Raw genomic sequence first — 20,067 nt, forward strand, 5'->3', positions numbered from 1 at the left:
AGAGGCGGGCATTTAGTGGAACGAACGAAGCAGAAGACATCCCGCTCATCAAGAGCATTCAGAACTCATGAACATGCCTTTGTGTGTGTTGCTCCGAGCTTCAAAAGGCTGCCTGACTAAAGTATTATGTATGAAAGAGAGAGATCAATTTAAAAAAAAATTGCGTTTGTGTGCTTTTTTTGTGTGTGTGCATTGGGTTGTGTGTGTGCATGTTATTTGTTTACTTTTGTGCAAATCTGAAATTGAATTACAAATTGAAAGTACTCCGACTTGTATTCGTTGTAACCGAACTACAAAATATCTAGTTGTGTTTTCATCTCACATGGTTGGGGTTACGGAAGTTCTGCTTACCTTTGTTGGATTTAATTTGTTCCACCAAACAAATGAGTGTGCTTGTGATGGCACCAACTCCTCGCCGTGAATATTCATCATGGCTCCACAAACCGATGCAGGCAAAGCCTCCATCTGCATGCTAATATCACCATGCTCTTGGATATCCAGAATCAGATCGACCATCGAAGGTTGTCCCTGTTAAAGCCTACTGACACAGAGGTCGCTCTCTGCCCTGCTCTCCCTGACTTACATTCTGCTCTGGAAGGGTTGATCAGGCATGCATTTCACCTGCTGATGTGGACTCTTTTTTTTACTGATTTTGAGCTAAACTATGTATTTTATCGATTGGAGTTAAAGTTTGCCTATACATGTGTATTCATCCAAATGTAATCCAAAAGTATAGATGTAGTGCACATAATTCACACCCTCAGTTGACAAACGTGTAATAGATAAAATAATAGATATAATAGTTAAATGAAGCCCTTTTCTGTTTGAGATATTCACACTGTGTTCCCGATATCCTCTCCCACCCCTTTTTTACCTCCCTCCCCTTCTCTACCTCCTTCCCCTTCTCTTCCTCCCTCCCCCTCTCTACCTCCCTCCCCTTCCCCTCCCAGGTACGGTCTGCAGATCCTGAGTCTGCCCCCCCTCTCCCCCCCCCCCCGGGTGAGCCGCCCTCACTTGCTCCGTTCCCCTGGGTGTGCAGCAGCATGCCTGCATGTTTGCTGGTATCCCGACCAGCACTCGCGACAGCAGCGCTATGGAAGTGAAAGAGAGACGTCCCTACTGCTCACTGACCAAGGGTCGCAAGGATAAAGAGAGACCCTACGCATGTATGCTCCTTCATTCTTCCCTCACGCTATAGCTGCCGCAGCAGTATCGTGTTAATCCCAGTGTATTGTTATATCTGGTGCATTGTGACCCCTGTATCAGGATGGTTAGCGATACTCACGCCTGTTGTGATGCATGTGTGGGTGTGCACGCGTGCTAGGCTCGTCTGGGGACAGCGGAGACTGCGGCGTAGGCTCCCAGGGGCCCCGGGTCCCCACGCAGAAGTCGTACTCGTCCAGTGAAACACTGAAGGCGTTTGACCAGCATCAGGATCAAACCAGGTGAGGGTCAGACTCAACCCTCTGTGGACCCCTGTGGTCACAGAGGGGCCGTTGGGCCAATACGTCTGTATCGTAGACTCAGGACAGGTTTGACCGACTGCCAAATCACATGATTGAAGCTAATGGAAGGTGATTCACTGGGAGGCGTTCCAGGACATTAGACCTGATGGTGTCATTCATGTTTTCTTTCATGGATAAAACCGCAAATCTGTCCACACAGTTTAATCATGTGCGGTTATGGTTTGGTAATCCGTGGACATGGTTTTGTAATCAGCGAATACCGTTTATAAACCGTTTGGATTATAAACCGCTCATGAACAGATTTCTAAGCGGAAGGTTCTCATTCGTTATCATCTGTATGATTCATGTTGTCATGCTTTGTGTTTCTACCATGCGGGGCGCTCTGTACATCTGAGCTCTGCACACTGTGTAGATGCTCCAGCCATACCAGCCTGGTACCCGCTGGTATCTAACCCAGCTCACATGAAAGCCATCGCTGAAATCACAGTCCAGCTCCTGTTAAACTGAGGTTATTTTTTACTTTCAAAGCATCTAACAAGGAGGACCATTATTCATAAGAGGAACTTTCTCGCTGAATGTCTGCTATGGCTCACAAATAGCAGATCCCCAACTTTTGAGAACTTTTCTCTTGAAAGAGATGAATTAATGGCACTGACCTTTGAGTGTAGAACAGGCGACGGCTCGGAGGTGAGCAGGTAAGAAGAGGATGCCCCCATAATGGAGACTGTTTAGACTCCGTTTTACGGCTTGTACATTATGTTTGACTGGATCAACGCAATGTGCTCCCCACCAGCACTTATGTGCTCCAGTAACGCTTGACTATTGTCCCCGGCTGCTGCTGTTGCTAGGTTACTGTATGGAACGACCAGGGGACACAAGGACATGGTACACCGCGAGCAGGGCGACTTCAGCAGGCAAGGTGAGAGGGCACGCACACACACACACACACACACACACACGCAGAATCGCACATGCACACGCACGCACAGACCAAACACACACACAGACACACACACACACACACACATACACACACACACACACACGTACGCAGAAACACACACACATGCAAACACACAATCATAACAGCCATCACATTATCTTTCTTGCCAAACGGATCCATTGAAAGGCTCCGTTGCTGTGCTTTCCTCATTTGTCTTCGTCTGCCACTCAGCACCACCCAGCGCCCTCCTGTCCTCGCCCCTCACCGCCTCCTTCCTTTTCATTCACTCTTCCCTCCCTGAACGTATCCTTCCCATCTCACCCTGCTACCTACCTGGAACAATAACTCCTCAGCTTTCACTTCCTTCATTGAGGAACCTCCCATGCCCATTGTCTCCCCGTCCTCCCCGTCCTCCCCGTCCTCCCCCTCTCCGATGTCCCCCTGCTCCTCTGGAAGGTAAATGAGCCGCTCCTGTAAGTGTCTCCTCACCTCTCCTCTGTCCGCTCACATCTCCCGGTCTCGTGTTCCTCTCCCTCTGTTGGCCCCTGCCTCAGTGTCTTCTGACTGTTATTAAGTATGTGAGACACTGGGAGGAAACTCCTTCCTCACCCTAGCTTGAACTTTTGTTTTGGGCACGCCCAAACGGAACTCAGGCGACACGCACGCAAGGTTTCAAACACACATTCACACACACATACACACACACACACACACACACACACACACACACACACACACACACACACACACACACACACACACACACACACACACACACACACATACATGCACACATACACACAAACACACACACACACACACACGCATGCACATACACACACACAAACACACTCAGACTCACACATAAACAACTACACGCAAACACACACACACAAACATTCAAACACACACACAAATGCACAAACACAGTAGCAGACGCACACACACTGACACACTGACGCACATTCACACACACTGCTAATTGGACACTGCAACTTGGCCCCTTAACAGTTTGAAATTTTGTTAGCTAGTTAGTTAAAAAATATTCTGGCATATCGGTTGTTATTTATCTTCAAAATATACCTATAAGGTTGTGCACTGGTTACACACAATCTATTGCAAACAAAGCAACACTGCGTTTTATGTTTGTTTTTATTAAAACAGTCACCGAGGCGATGCTTTCACCTGTCGGAATTGTATCTGTCATTAGATCACGAAGCAATTGTTTTCTTGTAATAATTATTTTCTATATCCCTGGATAATATTCCTTTAGGCACACTTAGTGAATCCGGCCATAATATTCAGATTCATTATGCCTTCATTCATCACAACACTGACTAAATTCTGACTAACTTCACCCACAACTGATCTCTATCCTGGTTCTTTCTCCACACTTCTACTCATCCTGCCTTAACGATTCTCTTATAGAGACATCACCTATTTGTAGTTTACAAATAGGTGAACAGTGTACAGCTACTAATATAGTATAGGTTTAAGTTAAGTGTATTAAATACTAAAATAAAATTGCAATTTTATTAAAGGTCCCATGGCATGCTACTAATGCTTTAATAAAGATATTAGTGGGCCTCTAACACAGTATTTGAAGACGTTCCCGAAATTCAGCCGTGGTGCATAATTACAGCCACTACGAGCCAGTCGCACATTGAGCTTTCCCCAAACGCGCCGTTTCGGTGTCTGTAGCTTTAATGCAAATGAGGAGGAGAGGCGGGTCACGGAGGAGGGTGGGGGTGTGGCCCTGAGCAGCTTGCGGCCACGGAACCATCCGCTGTTTACAGTGGATGTATGGAAATGGCGAGGCGCACACAGCCTTTGGCCGTGTTCTGTAAATATTCGGGAGTCCTGGAGCTCTATCTAAATATTATCATATTATACATAGATATCTATATCATATCATATATATTATCATGGCCAAAAGCTGTGTGCGCCTCCAGAAGATATTATGGTTCTCAAACGACTGCGTCCGGTTCTCCGACGTCTCTGGTTCTTCCACATCCACATCAATCTGAAGTAGACTGAACAACGACATGGAGGAGAAAAGGATTTTTCCCGCGATTGTTTACCGCAATTTTCTCCCGCCGGAGCCTTGCCGCCTCGGCAGCGGGAAGCGGGCAGTGGGAAGCGGGGCTCAAACGGGAGACAATCTCGGGCAACAATCCCTTTCTCCTCCATGTCTTGGTTCATGTACTTTAGGGAGTAAAAGCCAAAGTTCCTTTCCCCCACACCTGCCCGCTGCCCGCTGCCCGCTGCCCGCTGCCCGCTGCCCGCTGCCCGCTGCCCGCTGCCCGCTGCCGGGCGGTGGTGCCTCATGGCAGTGGGCGGGGGGCAGCAAGGCTCAACGATGGCTGAGATAACACCCACTACAGTCTCGTTGTAGAAATACGAGAGAGTTCAAAGAACCAACGTGTTATGTGCAATAACATTTCATTTCCACAATGAGACTTGAAGTGGGGGTTATCTCAGCAATGGTTGAGAAGGTATTGGGGGAAAGGAACTTTGGCTTTGACTCCCTGAGGTACATGAACCAACAAAACGAATATAGCCTTGCTCAATCCGTGGTAAAGACCTGGTAAATAATGGTTATAATGATATGATAATAAAATAATTCTAAAACTTTGTTTTTAACTAAAAAAACGTGGTATATGTACCAGAATCGTGGAGGCAAACACATAGAAGTGTTGCCCCTGCTGCTGATATCATTATAGATTAATCATACGTTAAATGTATTGTTCAAATGAAGCAAGGATTTGATGAATGTGGCAAATGAAGTGAATTCTATTGAGGTGGAATTAAAACAATGGAGAAAGTGTGCTAGATCACAAAGCCCATTCATTCTTCTTCTATTCCAATTAACGTAGCATCAATATTTTGGGAAGGAGGAAATTATAATTAGTCAATTATCTTATCGCTTTCATTTTACACTGTGGGCTCATTTAAAATTAATAAAATCCTTAATTGGACTGCAGTTCTCGTTATCTCTTGTTGCCTGGTTAATTAAGGGAAGCTTTCATATTTTTCTCTACTCTTTTTTTCTGATAATGGATCGAAGTAGTGGTGTGTGCTATAAGTTTGCAGACTTTGTCTCATTTAAATTTCAAAGGCCTTTTGATTTATTTGAAAATATCCTAATTTAATTTAGATTAATAACCAGTTTTAACATATCCAATAACATACACATATCCATTTTGAAACATCAAAATGTTTAATGTCAGCAAAGATAAAGATATATATTATTAATAGGAATTATATTGATTTGTTGGAGGGACCACATGATGTGATCAATGTTGTGGTTAAGTAGATTTCATCATTACTTGCTCTTAAGTGAGGGCTAAACACTCAATGTGATTCTGAAATCAACATCACTTTGAACCTGAATCATTTACGGGGATTTAGAATGTATTTATTTATTTATTTGTAGATATCCAGATGAAATTTATGCTATTATTTATTATTTTAATGCTTTCAGAAATATCATAGCTATCTAAAATAGCAATATCCACATATACATGCACATATATATGTATACATATTGACGCACACATATATATATATAAATTAACACACAATTATAAACATATTAACAAACATCTATGTATTATATATATATGATTCATATATATTTATATATATGTGTGTATATATTCATTATATTATAGTATCATTATCTTCTGAAGGATACTCGATACGCACAGAGTACATGGCTAATAGATATCTCGATATTTAGATTAAAGATCGTAAAGCTCACATAGAAATTATAAAGCAACTCAATTATGTATTCCACATGAACTCCTACAGGTATTACAGTGCATCAATATCCATCTGGGCATCCTCTTTAACACCCAAAGATCAAATTGTTTGTCGGCAGGTTTTTTTATTTTATTTTTTGAGCTTTGGCAGATTCCATTTGGCTGGATGGCTGGTAACGATTTATCGTACTGCCTGCTCATAAACAAGCCCAAATGTTATTTAAAGCCCTTTCATCATCAATCCCGTACAGCTCCTATTGTGGAAGACAAGAGAAAACACGGAGGGCCTAATCCCAATTCATTACACTTGAGGTAGACTGGGCGAAGCCGAGAAGCATTTGGAACAATTGACAGTTGCAGCAGGCTCGGCCCCAGTTACCATGCGGTTACCATGGGCGACAGAGCCTCCGCTTGGAATGTTTTCACTGATGTCATGGTGAGTGGATGAGCATCATCCCGCGTTAGAGTGTGACATGCGCCGCCTGAGTCAGGAGTCCCGTCCTCCTCAGCGCGTCCCTTTGTAGAATGCCCCCAGATAGATGATCCCCATTTATTTTATTAGTAGAGAGACCATGACGAGGTGTGTACGATTTGTTTCAGTGATAGGTAACGGATTCATTCAATAGCATTATTATTTAAAAATTTACATCAGCATTTAAATAGAAAGTTTCTGCACATTGTGCATTCATTATACCCTCAATACACTTAAATAGATCTCATAATAAATACAAAATGTATTTATTTGTTTATTTACCTTAGGGAGTCCAAGGAGTTGCTTGGGAGAGGCAGTCAGGCCTTGGCTCGCTGTGGTGTCCAGTAATGGGAAAGATATTTGATTATTCAGGTTGTGCTTACCCAGCCATGTCATTTTCCGTCAAGTTGAAGGACACTGGCACAATCCCACCATTGTAACAGCACTTGTGTTATTAGATTTTCACCTTTTACCATTATCAGACCAATGGTGAGCCTGGGCCGCTTCAGACCTTTAATCACATCATTTGTTAATGCAAATACGGAGAAGGTGTGGCGCGAAATACAGAGAGGCTAATGTGCCTCTCCGCCTCGCCACGGTCAAATGGGCATGATGCAGGTATATTTATTACATCCAAAAGTGTTTTTGGAGTGTAAATAAATGTGTGTTATTTATATTAACATCGGGGCTCCTTTTTGCATATGTGTAGCCATATGCAGGCTGCACTGTTACTCCCAGCCAGCCAAAGGTGTGATGTGAAGGAATAATAAAATGGTTTCATTAAAGAAGCGTTATTGAGAGAAAAATTCCATTATTGTTGAATACCAATAAACCAAGGACTTTACTATTCACACTTTCCGTGCTATTGAGTGTGGATTTATGAATGTGTGTTTGTGTGTTTGTGTGTGTTCATGAGCATCCCTCTCTTCAAAGAGAGCGGAACCGCACACATCTGTGAGTCACCCTTCAGAAAAAATTCCACCTGCCAACCAGAACAAGCATACCTTTTCTCTCTCTCTGTCTCTCTCTCTCTCTCTCTCTCTCTCTCTCTCTCTCTCTCTCTCTCTCTCTCTCTCTCTCTCTCTCTCTCTCTCTCTCTCTCTCTCTCTCTCTCTCCCTCTATCCTCTGTGACCCGCTGGGATAAAACACTCACTATATATAGGTTTACATACACGCCCTATGCATCGGGCTGTGTTGGTTTTTATGTGTGTATGAGTGGGGGAAGGGGGGCTGTGTGTGTGTATGTGTGTTTGTGTGTGTGGGTGTATGTGTGTGTGAGAATGTGTGTTCAGGCAATATTGTGTGTGGTCTCTTGAGATGTTCCTGCTGAAGACAGTAAACCTCACGTATTACCACAGTGCATAATGTTGATGTGAGTGTCTTGGCCATGGCTATCATACACCTCCCCACAGTGGGTCTTAACAGGCCCAGATTAGAGTGACTGTTATCATTAAGATTCAAACAAAACTACCCAGCAGCAAAGGTGGCTGACGCCGTCTCCCCCTTCCCCCCCAGGTCAGAACTTCGGCCTGCGTCAGCTGGGCATCTGCGAGCCGGCGGCACGCCGCGGACTGGCCTTCTGCTCCGAGATGGGCCTGCCCCACCGCGGCTACTCCGTGGGCACGGCCGGCGAGCTGGACGGCGACCGGCAGGCCGTGATGTCCCCCGAGCACGCCATGCGGCTCTGGGGCCGCGGGGCCCCGGTGGGGAAGACCCCCGGACGCAACTCCTGCCTCTCCAGCCGCTCCAACTCGGCGCTAACGCTCACCGACACAGAGCACGAGAACAAGTCGGACAGCGACAACGGTAAGGCTCTCTCGAGGGGACACTCGCTATATATACCTCTATGCACACACACAGACAGTATGAGTCACTCACGTCCTCCTGCCCACGTCAGACGGCACCAGCTCACTAGGACGTCATCCTCTCTGGCCTTATGCATTGGGTCATCGTTGTTAAATCTGTGGTTTCCGCAAGCAGCATCTCCTGGGTGCGTCAGCAGACTGCCTTTCGACTCCGGGCATAATGCCTAATCTCTCAAAGCTTTCTCCCACCTTAACGTCTTACATCTCATTCCAAAGACGATCGAAAAATAATACTTCTAGAGCTGCCTGGAGCCATGAAGAACGCTAATAGACATGCTCCTCTAAGCCTTCACCTGCGCTCCACAAAGGGGGAGGGAGAGTGGGAGGGAGCAGTTCTCCTGAGCACACAACATCGGGGTGGCCTTACAGGACACCTCAGACTCCCGGACAGTTGGATGTGGTTGAAAGCGGTTTATTGTAGTTCGATGCCATCTCATACAGAGCAGGTTTGTCCTTGCGTCCCGAGTTCTCCTGGTGTGTGCGGTGATGGCTGGTTTAACCTGCGGCCGTTGATTGCTCAATGGGTGCAGCCCCACCCAGCCCCAGAGTCCAATCCATCGGTCTTGGGCCTGGTGAGGCTGCTTAAACCAGATATCAACCACATACTCTGCACAAAAATGAGATTATTTGTAATCTACAATGTTGTGGTGTCTTCGGATACATGCAGAACCTTCACTGTTGCACTCCCATCATTGTCACAGTGATACAGCAAGAATAGTTAACTACCAATGCACCCCGTTGGCAGTAGCACATCCCCACTAATTCACGGGATTAAGAACAATAAGGTTGTTCTGCGGTCCGACCCACCCTCCAGCCTTCACACGCCTCACTCTGCTGGTCAGGATGGATTGGTTTCTGGATGCTTTACAATTCCCCACTGTTGAATCGGCCATATTTGCTAAATTGAAAAGTGCTATCCAAGGGAAAGAAATCAACAAAGTAATTGTGTGCATGCAGAGAGGGAAGACCCCGGGTCCTCCAAACACACGGAAACAAGGTCAGAATAAATGGACTGATTCTCTTTCAAATTTCCCAGGAACAAACGCCTGGAGGGGGATAAATTATTTGCCATCTTGCACAAATTTGGCCAATGCCATAACCTGGTGTCCTGGGTAAGACTACTACACTCATCCCCACCTGCCTGTGTGAGAGCCCCTCTTACTGTCCCCTTTCACCAGCTGAACGGTGACAGAGGGTAACCCTCTGTCTCTAATGAGCACAATGCAGCCCCTCAGACCAGGAATACAGCGCTCCAGAACAGAGCACTGAGCAAAGCTTCATTCAGATGACCTCTTGTTATATCTAAATGACCCTGCGTCATCTTGAACATCAATCGAAATAAATTAAAAAAGTAAGCTTAAAATATACGAGAATTAATCGATAAACTTCTTATCAACCTCACACAGAATCGTGCGTCTTTACACACATTTCCCTTCACACCCTGAAAACGAAAGAGGACTTTCAACAATTTATTACCACTTTCATTATCCGATAGGATTCAGTCAGTGAAAATTAACTTTCTTCCTAGATTTTTCTATTTGTTTCGATCGAGCAAAATCTTTGTTTTCTAACCTGACAAAGGTGTTTCTTTGTTTATTTGTGCTGGTTAAACCCCAAGATTTAAGAAGTGGCTTGGCTTCTCCAGCGTTCCCCTTGCTCTTCCAAATGTTATAATTTAATACTGGGCAGCCAATACTGATAAATTATCAGTTTGGATGAATGCCCCTATGAAAGGAAAATGTGTATTAGTGGCCCGATTGTGTCATTTGTTGTTCTTTCCTGCCTCAATGTTCTCCTCCCTACCTATAAACCCCCTTCAAATACTCATCTCTCTGTTGGACTCTGTAACACATCTCTCAAATAGAAACTACAACAAATATGTGCTACCATGAGTGTGATTCAGTTGAAGGTTTTCCATAGAGTAGAAGCAGGCTTGCTGAAATACCTCCTGACCTAGTTCATCAGTCTAGCAGCTGTGAGGAGTCTGCATCAACAGCTAACCTTTCAAATACATCCAGGCTTGTCCCTTGTTAAGTGGTGGTTGTGGTCTTCTGTTTAAATGTTAAAGCGAGCTCTCAACATTGAGTCCAAACCAGCCCACCCCTCATCATGTTGGCCCCAGAGGATAGAGATGTTGCAGCTTCTGTAACTCTTAGCGAGACGAAGAAAACTTCTGCTGTGGAGAACCACCTCTACAGCTCTTATCTCTGCATTTCTTAAATAGGTTTTGTGTGTCTAAGGTATTTCCATTAAAATTGAATTGAAATCAGCTAACAAGTATTTTATTTATAGCTTTTAATTAAAGATTTTATTAAAGGATACATATTATGTTTTTTTCCCAACAATTAAACATAGTATTTGAGTTCCAGAAAACATGTTTTTGAAGCTATTTGCTGGAAATAGCTTTTGGGAAATAAAATCTTGCCTACCGCTATTCCCCTCTGTTTCAGTCCCTTCAGAATGCGCTGTTTCTGGTGTCTGTAGCTTTAATGCAAATGAGCTGCTGCCCATTGACCAATGAGCTGTCAGACTGAACCACAGCATGGAGGAGAAGGGATTGTTGCTGTTCGCGGACTCCTGGAGCTCTATATCTATATAATATAAATATAATATAATAATAATATTATATATGGGTTTTGTATAATATTATATCTAATATCACGGCCAAAACCTTAGTGCGCCTTGGATGATATTATGAATCATAAAGACTTCGTCTGACGTCTCTGGTACTTCCACAACAAGTAAAGACTCGTAGTGGGGGTTATCTCGGCCATGGTTGAGAAGAATTGGGGGAAAGGAACTTTGGCCTTGACTCTCTGAAGTACATGAAACGCGACATAGAGGATAAAGGGATTGCACTCCGGGAGCTGAGCTGCCGGACTGCAGCCGAATCTGCGGCGAGGCCGTCCGGCCGCCGCCAAAGCTTCGGCGGCAGTCCGGCAGCTCCGGCAGGGGGAGCTCGGCGGCAGTCCGGTAGAGAAAGGGATTGTAGCCTACTCCCAGAGCTGAGCTGCCGCCGAGTTCCCCCCGCCGGAGCAGCTCGTCTGCTGGTCCACAAAATCGTATCTATGCTCTGATTGGAGGGGACTGGGGAAGTGGGAGGTAATATTCAACTGTGCCCCCTTCCTACATAGGATGGGGTGCCGAAACTGACTCGCTCGTTTGGCAACTGTAGGCGGGGTACTTTCAGAATATCTCACTAAAAAATCATGTCCAGACTTTTCAAAGTTTGTATGCGTGTGGGAGCACCAAAGATCCAAAACAACAACCCAAATCCTAATCCTTATAATATGTCCCCTTTAATCTGTTACCACCTGAATTAAACATAATGCCTTTTCGCCTATTCAAACATGCACACATACACACACACACAAACACACACACACATCCACACACACACACACACACACACACACACACACGCACACACACACAAACACACACACGTGCGCACACACACACACACACACGCACGCACGTACGCACGCACGCGCACACACACACACACACACACACACACACACACACACACACACACACACACACACACACACACACACACACACACACACACACACACACACACACACACACACTCTGACTGACAGTTTATTCCTTTTAAATTGCTCCCTTGCTAAACTCTAAATTGCAGTGTACTTAATAAAAAAAATATGTATAGGTCTACATAAAACTATTTAAATATATTACTCTTTTTTTTTCTTTTTTTTATTATGCAGGAAAGTATTAGAAGTAACAAAGTTACAATATAAAACGGGCCTGTCTCAGTAAAAGTGATTACCAGCAGGTTCCTGTTCTGCAGCACATATAACATATGCATATGTTCTGCACTCAAATATGCATAGGCTATGGAATAGACGGATCTATGAACATATGTTGTGTCAACATGAGTAGTGTCAGATGACCGAGCGCATGTCACGATGATGTGCGTTGTGGGGGGGAGCAGTTGGAGGAGCAGGGGGCGACAGTACACACAGGAACACCCCCGCTAATGAATATAATTAATGGCCACAATTTAGCTGAGCTGTCATTAGTGTGTGTGTCTGTTTGTGTGTTTGTGTGTGTGTGTGTGTGTGTGTGTGTGTGTGTGTGTGTGTGTGTGTGTGTGTGTGTGTGTGTGTGTGTGTGTGTGTGTGTGTGCTTGTGTGCTTGTGTGTTTTTATTATCCTCTGGAAAGCTTTCCCTAACAGGTGCAAATCTCATTCTTAATAAAGAACTATTTTATTCAACATGCACACACACACTCCTTACAACTGTATTCTCCTCAAGGGAGAGACACATACACGCACACACAGTGTGTTTTCATTAAGATGGTAAGAGTAATTAAGGCTGGAATAAAGTGCTGAGTATTTGTATTTTCCATATTAAGTTTGATCATGTTTTTATTAAATGGCATTATGATGTTGATGTTAAAACTCAGGGGTATTCCTTTCCTGCTTCTGAAAGTGAGTAGTCGTCAGCTTTTGTAGGGTAATTGACTCCTTAAATAGCAGGTGTGTTTGTTTGTATGGTTCTGCATTTGTCCGTCACACAGAGTGACGTGATGTGTTTGTGCCTTTTCCTTTGTGCTTGTGTCTGCATTTGTCCGTGTGCATGTGTTTGTGTCACCTTGTGAATGTGTTTAGGTTTGTCTTTGTATTTTGACATGTTAATAATTGGACATTTGTTTTGAACAAACAGTGTCTGCCATCTCAATCTCTGTATATTATACAGGTCACATACACACTAAGAAAAGGAAAAATATGTTTGCTCCTTGTTTCCTCCTGGTGGGTGGGGCTGGGACCCTCTGGCCCGCTCCTTGACACATGCTTTACTGTTGTGATTGACTTTTAAAACCAACACTCACAGTGGCCTTTGCCTGATCTCTTGGGCTATTTAGAGGAGCTTCCCCAGGAGAATCATAAGCACACCACACGCACACTTGCACAGACACGCAATCGCAAACACACACACACACACACACACACACACACACACACACACACACACACACACACACACACACACACACACACACACACTCACACATACAGTCATACACACTCACACACACACACACACACACACACACATGCACACACACACACACACAACCACGCACAAATACACACGCACATACACACACGCACACACATGCACACACTTGGACACGCACACACACACAAACACAAACACACACACACACACACACACACAAACACTTGCACACACACACACACACAAACACACACAGACAAACACACACACACACAATTGCAGACACACAAACACACAGACACACACAGATCACAGATCGTGTAAAGCAAGCTTGGGGGTTCTCTCAACTGCTTTGGTTGCAGAATGAGTTTCAGTGAGTGAGAGAGAGAGAGATGGAAAAAGAGATGGATTCATTTATTTATTTATTATTTATTATTATTTATATATATATATAAATAAATTCATGAAAGAGGATAAGTAAGTACATCAGAGACAAAAGTAAGGAAAGGGAGATGCAAGAGCATAAATATAAATAGCAATAGAATAAGGTGATGACCCTGAGAGGGGCTCCAGGATCAAACAATGCGCCCCCCCATCCTCCAAGCCCCGGCCTTCATTTGTTCTCCTGGGACGCAACGTGAGACGGGGGATGTCTGGCCCGCTCCCTGGTGAGCATAAACACAGACACATAGCACACACTCAAACTGCTGGTGTCTGTACCCAAGGGTGCCCAGCTGTCGCGCTGCCCGTCACCGGACACCGGTGACCTCAGCCCGGAGAGGGATAGAGTGTCTAAGAAAAGCAAGATGCAGGGGGAGACGTAGATCAATGATGCGGTGATTATAAGCGTCCGTGCACTGGATCTCCCTGACCCCACTACCTGTCACAAGGAAACACTATTTCAACTCCTTCTCATTTTTATAGGATCCATAAAAATAAAGTATAAAGTCCTGATAATTTATAGTTGGTTGAGTTAACTGTAAAACACGAAACAGGAGCCGCTGAGAATAGGAAGCCTGTTCAAATGTATGTGCAGATATAAATTAGTTTCACTACATATAGTATCTATCTGTCTATTGTTTTGAGTAATAGGATTTAGTCGTTACACCACCTACCCCCCTCCACACACGCACACTCACACACAAACACACACACACTAACACACACACACACGGCCACACATACACGCACACAAACACATGCATAGACAAACACACACAGCACTGCACACTGTGCACACAACACTGCGCACACATACACACATACACACACACACAGACACATACAGAAAAACACAAACACACATACAATCGCGCACACATACATACACACACACACACACACACACACACACACACACAGACAAACACATCCAAACTGACGAACACGTACACACATTAAACACACAAACACACACAAACACGCATGTGTACACACACACACACATGCACACACACACACACGCAAACACACAAACATACTTACACAGACAAACACACACACCACAGCATACGAGCACACAACACACACCACCGCACACAGACACACACAAACACACACACACACTAAACACACACACTATCCGCCCTTTTCCTAACGGGATTAACAGAGCGGAGGGGGATAATATTATGGAGGGTGACATGAGGGGAATGTTTGATAGATGCATGTGCTGTATCATCCATTTGTTTAAGCTGAATTACTTTATATTAACACACAGCTTAATCCATTTGTCATCACTAATCTGTTTAAGACAAGCCATTTCTAAGGCTCAACACTGCTACATGCATGCAGCAAACTCTGCCATGCGCACACACAGGCCCTGGTGGTGGGGGGGACCTGAGCCATAGGGTGTACCGCGCTCCACTTGTTCATACAAACCACAGGCAGTTTGCCGCAGGAGAAAGTTAAAAGGCGAGGGAAGTTCTGTACCTTCCTCCCACACAGTGACTTCATTCCAGGTCAGAGTTACTTCTTCAAAGAACCAGGCTGCTATTAGTGTGTCTGTCTGACTATAATGTCTGTGCTTGTGTCACTATGCATTCATAAAGACCACACAGCCTTGTGTGTGTGTGTGTGTGTGTGTGTGTGTGTGTGTGTGTGTGTGTGTGTGTGTGTGTGTGTGTGTGTGTGTGTGTGTGTGTGTGTGTGTGTGTGTGTGTGCGTGTGTGTGCGTGTGCGAGTGCGTGCGTGTCTGTTTGTATGTGTGTGCGTGTGTGTGTGTGTGCGTTCATCATCCTTTTTGTCTTTGCTGTGTCTTGTATGCAGCTGTTACGGCCTGTTGTTAATTTGCTTCTTTTTTGTGCATTCCGTACACAAATCACAGCGTGTTCAACTTACACTGCATGGTCTTTGTTGAAGGCCAATACAAAAACAAAAATTGATCAAATAGGTAATGGGTCGTACTCAAAGGCGTAGTCGAGAGGGATCAAATGAGTTGAGACAAACTGAAGCGAGCAGACAGCATGCTTTGTAGATGAGCCACATCTCAGATCACATGTAGACAATAATAGAATGATAATTTATACTTTTCTTATTATACTTGATAATGGCAAGTAGGAGATCATTTCAGAGATTGAAACACAGACTGCAGAGAGAAGGCATTTCATGCATAAAACGTGTATACTCAGCTACATACATGTATACAGGCACACGCCTATCAAGGTGTGTGCTTAATTACTGGCCTCCCAATAAATATGCATATTTGCTTAATAATCAAGTTATGCAATTATTTCTGTGCAAAATTGTGTGTTGTTGGCCTCTGTCTAATTATCCAAGACCTAACTAATCTTTATTTAACAACCAAGATTGTGCACATTCCATATGGCCTCAGCCATCCAGGAACGCTGATACCCCCAGGTCTATTTCACACCCCAGCCCCTCTGCACCGCACGCGAGCGCGCGCGTGTGTGTGCGTGTGTGTGTATGTGTATGTGTATGTGTATGTGTATGTGTATGTGTATGTGTGTGTGTGTGTGTGTGTGTGTGTGTGTGTGTGTGTGTGTGTGTGTGTGTGTGTGTGTGTGTATGTGTGTGTGTGTGTGTGTGTGTGTGCGTGCGCGTGTGCGTGTGTGTTTAATAATCCATTTTAACAGCAAGCACACTGATCCCAACGTTACACCTGGTAAAACAGGGCTGACAAAACACATTTTTACACACTCACACACATTTGTTGTCAAATCACTTTTCGCATTTTTGCGTTCCCACTCGTCGCTCAAAGGAGAGGGGGCGGACTTTGTATTCGGTTCCTCCATAAACGATGCCTTGTGTGTGTATGTTCTTTGATCACGTCAGGACCCGTCCAACCTTGAAACATACAAAAAAAGATGTGGATTTTATGCATATTTATTTTAGATCCAGTTTAGCCTGTTGCTACAGGGGTATATACTCAAATATCACTGATTTCAACAATGGTTTTCTTCAATCTACTACTGGTCCTGCTTCTTGCTGCTGACACACCAAGGCGTTGGTAAAACGTTCTCTATAATCATTGAAAACATATTTTTCGGGAAACAAAAGCCCCCAGCATTCAAAATGCCGACCCTCTTAATGTATTGTTTTTGGTGTCTGTGTTCCACGTTTGTGCTCGTCCCTCCGCCGCTTCTAATAAGACATCATAGGGTTGAAAATATTGCAATAACAGAAACGATGAATGCAATAAAACCTTTCCTTACTGTTCTTCTTTAACTATGCATGCTTATCATAGGAGGTATGAATTTTTCAGGGTGCACGCCGGCCCAGGAATGATAGCTCACTCAGTGCCCAGATAGCTAGCAGACAGCCCGGCCACCCCCAGCCACCATGGGAGCCCCCCTCTCTACTGCAAATCTGCACCTCCGCAAGATTCCTCTTGTTTACAATTGTAGAAATGTATTTAAATATTGATATTATAGGGCTTTTAAAGCAGATACCAGGTGTGGTTATGTGTGTGTGTGTGTGTGTGTGTGTGTGTGTGTGTGTGTGTGTGTGTGTGTGTGTGTGTGTGTGTGTGTGTGTGTGTGTGTGTGTGTGTGTGTGTGTGTGTGTGTGTGTGTGTGTGTGTGTGCGCGTGTGTGTGCGTGTGTGATGTGTGTGTGTCCGTGTTCTTATAAAATGTCTTTGTATCATCTATTAATCATCTCTCCCTTATATTTTTCCTCAGGGGTGTATAGAAAATGAAATAAAACCCCACTATTTCAATGTGAATGCTGGCAATTTATGGCCTAGCCATTCAAGCATATTAATTGTTGTACTCTAACAAAACGGGATTTCAAGCAATAAGGACAGCATTGATGATTGGAGGTTTTTCAGTTAAATGTAAGTTGTAATTACAATCTTTTCAATTCATAATAGAACCAATTAATCAAAAAAAAACAAAAAAAAAACATTTCAGTAAAATGTGTTATTGTAATGTTTGTGAAGTTGCATTAAATAACATTACATCACATCAACACAAGCAAAGCGGAGAATGGGGAAAATGGTCAATACAACAGTTAAAATGAAAAAGTTTATCAAAACCACAAATATGTGTATTTTTAGTAAACGGACCATCCCGACTGTTGTAGACTCTGGTTCTTTCAAGGAGATGTTCAAACCAACGTTCAAACCAACCCGGTCTGGACAATCAATATCAGTAGGCTCAGTTGAAGATGTGGGGGGTACCATCAGGAGTTGACCATTTGAGGAACTAAAGGACGCTGTTCTCCTTCCTCCAGCCTAAGCCCTGCCTCCAGACCAATGTAAGGGTTGACTGACAGACTCGGGCTGCACTCGGCTCTGGAGGTCCTGGGCTGCTTAGTGAGGCTCCCGGAGGCCCAGCCTCTCATATGGAAATCCAGACAGCCCCTGTCCTTCTGGATTGACTGGTGCTGGTTCCCATCTTCTGGAGCGGTAATGGGAGGTTTGCAGGAACCCGCTACCCTCCTGGCCGGGGCGGTCGGTGCCGGGGCGCCGACACCCCGGCACCGACCGCCGGAGAGGAGCCTCTGCCCGATAACAGGAAGTCTGATTGAGGAGGGATGGTCGGTCCTGTCTGGGGGAGAGCGGAGCGGCTCTTCACCCTCTCACGTCTTATGATAAGGGCGCTGGGGAGTCTGCTTGTTAGAGGGCTGATGACCACGCACCCTGAGGGAGTGTGTTACCGGGTGGGGGGGGTATGGGTTCTGCTGGTGTGCGGCCTAGCGCACGGTGAGAGTCGTGTCGCATGCTTCGACATTAAAGATCCCATATTATGCTTCTTTACAGTTAATAATTCCATTAGGGGGTACTACTAGAATAGGGTTACATGCCTGTATGTTAGAAATACCCCATATTATTCTCACACCATTTCTGCAAAAAAAAATTCAGCGTCTTTCAAATACCTTCTGTTTTGTATCATGTCGCTTTAAGGCCCCCCTCTCGAGAAGCCCAGTCTGCTGTGATTGGTCAGCACGCCCACACAGTTGCGATTGGTCGAACGCTTTGTGTGTGTCCCAAATTCACACCCCCGAGAAGTTCTAAATATTGCGGGGTAGCCAGGCACGACTTTTGCACTTCAGCTCCGCCCACTGCAGTCTGAAGTCACACTGTTACGGAAGTAAAGTTTGAGCGCAAACGAGCCGTTTCACACACTTTTTGAGGGGTTGTCGGTGGGCGGGAATTCTCGCACAGGCTCTGATTTATATTTATCTAGCTTAGCAGACGTAAAACATGCATACATATGTCACATGACCGTCTAAAGCAAAGGAAGATGTGGAAAAAGCATGAGGATGCTCAGCCCTTTAAGTGGAGTGTGTTGAGTGGCGGTGTCCCGGCCAGGCTGTGCTCCGTCGCCCCTCCTGCTTGCTGATTTCCACAGACAGAATATCAACGGGGCTCGGCGGCGGTCCAGGGTGGCGCTCAGGGTGGCGTCTCCGCTCCATCTGCTGATGTCCTTTTTGCTTGAAAGCACGCCGGCCCCCTGTCTTCTCTGGAGCTGTTGGCAGCCGAGTCTGAAGTGGTCGCTATGCAAATCAGCACCCCGCACGCCTGACAAAGACGTTGAAGTTGGTGGGCAGGGATTATTCAGAGTGGAGGACTTTAAATATCTCAAGTCGCTGCTCTCGAGTGCGGCTCCTGAGCTGGGAGTCCTGGAGGACCTCAGAGTAAAGCGGCCTCTCCTGCATGGTGAGGAGAGCCGGCTCAGGTGTTTGGAGAATCTGTTAAGGAAGCCCCCCCGGGCCCCTCCCGTTGGAGGAGACACGGGGGCCGACCCGGGACACACTGGAGGGATAATGTCTCCCGGCCCACACCGTCCCCCAGGAGGATATGATGGAGGCTGCCGAGGAGAGCGACTAAAGGTCTCCAGTGTGTGTGTGTGTGTGTGTATGCGTGTGTGTGTGTGTGTGTGTTTGCATGCGTGCGTGCGTGGGTACGTTTTGATACAGTATGTCCGATTGCATAATGGCTTACAGAGATATCCTTATACATCCCATACAGGCAACACCCACACATATTACATACTTTATAAGCAACCTGAGGCAAATACATGCCTTGGTAAAAGACACACATGCAAGCACACACAGAATCCTGCTATGGTGCCAGTGGAATCCAATAGACATCTCTACT

The 20,067-nt window shown here is 45.1% G+C and overlaps 1 protein-coding gene across 1 annotated transcript; it reads left to right on the plus strand.

Moving 5' to 3' along the window:
* The first annotated feature begins 1,093 nt into the window (after positions 1-1,093).
* Positions 1,094-9,700, plus strand: LOC130378316 (teneurin-3). The gene is made up of 5 exons (XM_056585115.1): positions 1,094-1,166; positions 1,346-1,445; positions 2,315-2,385; positions 8,162-8,452; positions 9,690-9,700. Exons 1-5 carry the CDS (start codon positions 1,094-1,096, stop codon positions 9,698-9,700), a joined length of 546 nt encoding a protein of 181 aa, XP_056441090.1.
* The last annotated feature ends 10,367 nt before the right edge of the window (positions 9,701-20,067 follow it).

Source organism: Gadus chalcogrammus, chromosome 3 (genome assembly GCF_026213295.1).
Source record: "Gadus chalcogrammus isolate NIFS_2021 chromosome 3, NIFS_Gcha_1.0, whole genome shotgun sequence".
NCBI lineage: Eukaryota > Metazoa > Chordata > Actinopteri > Gadiformes > Gadidae > Gadus > Gadus chalcogrammus.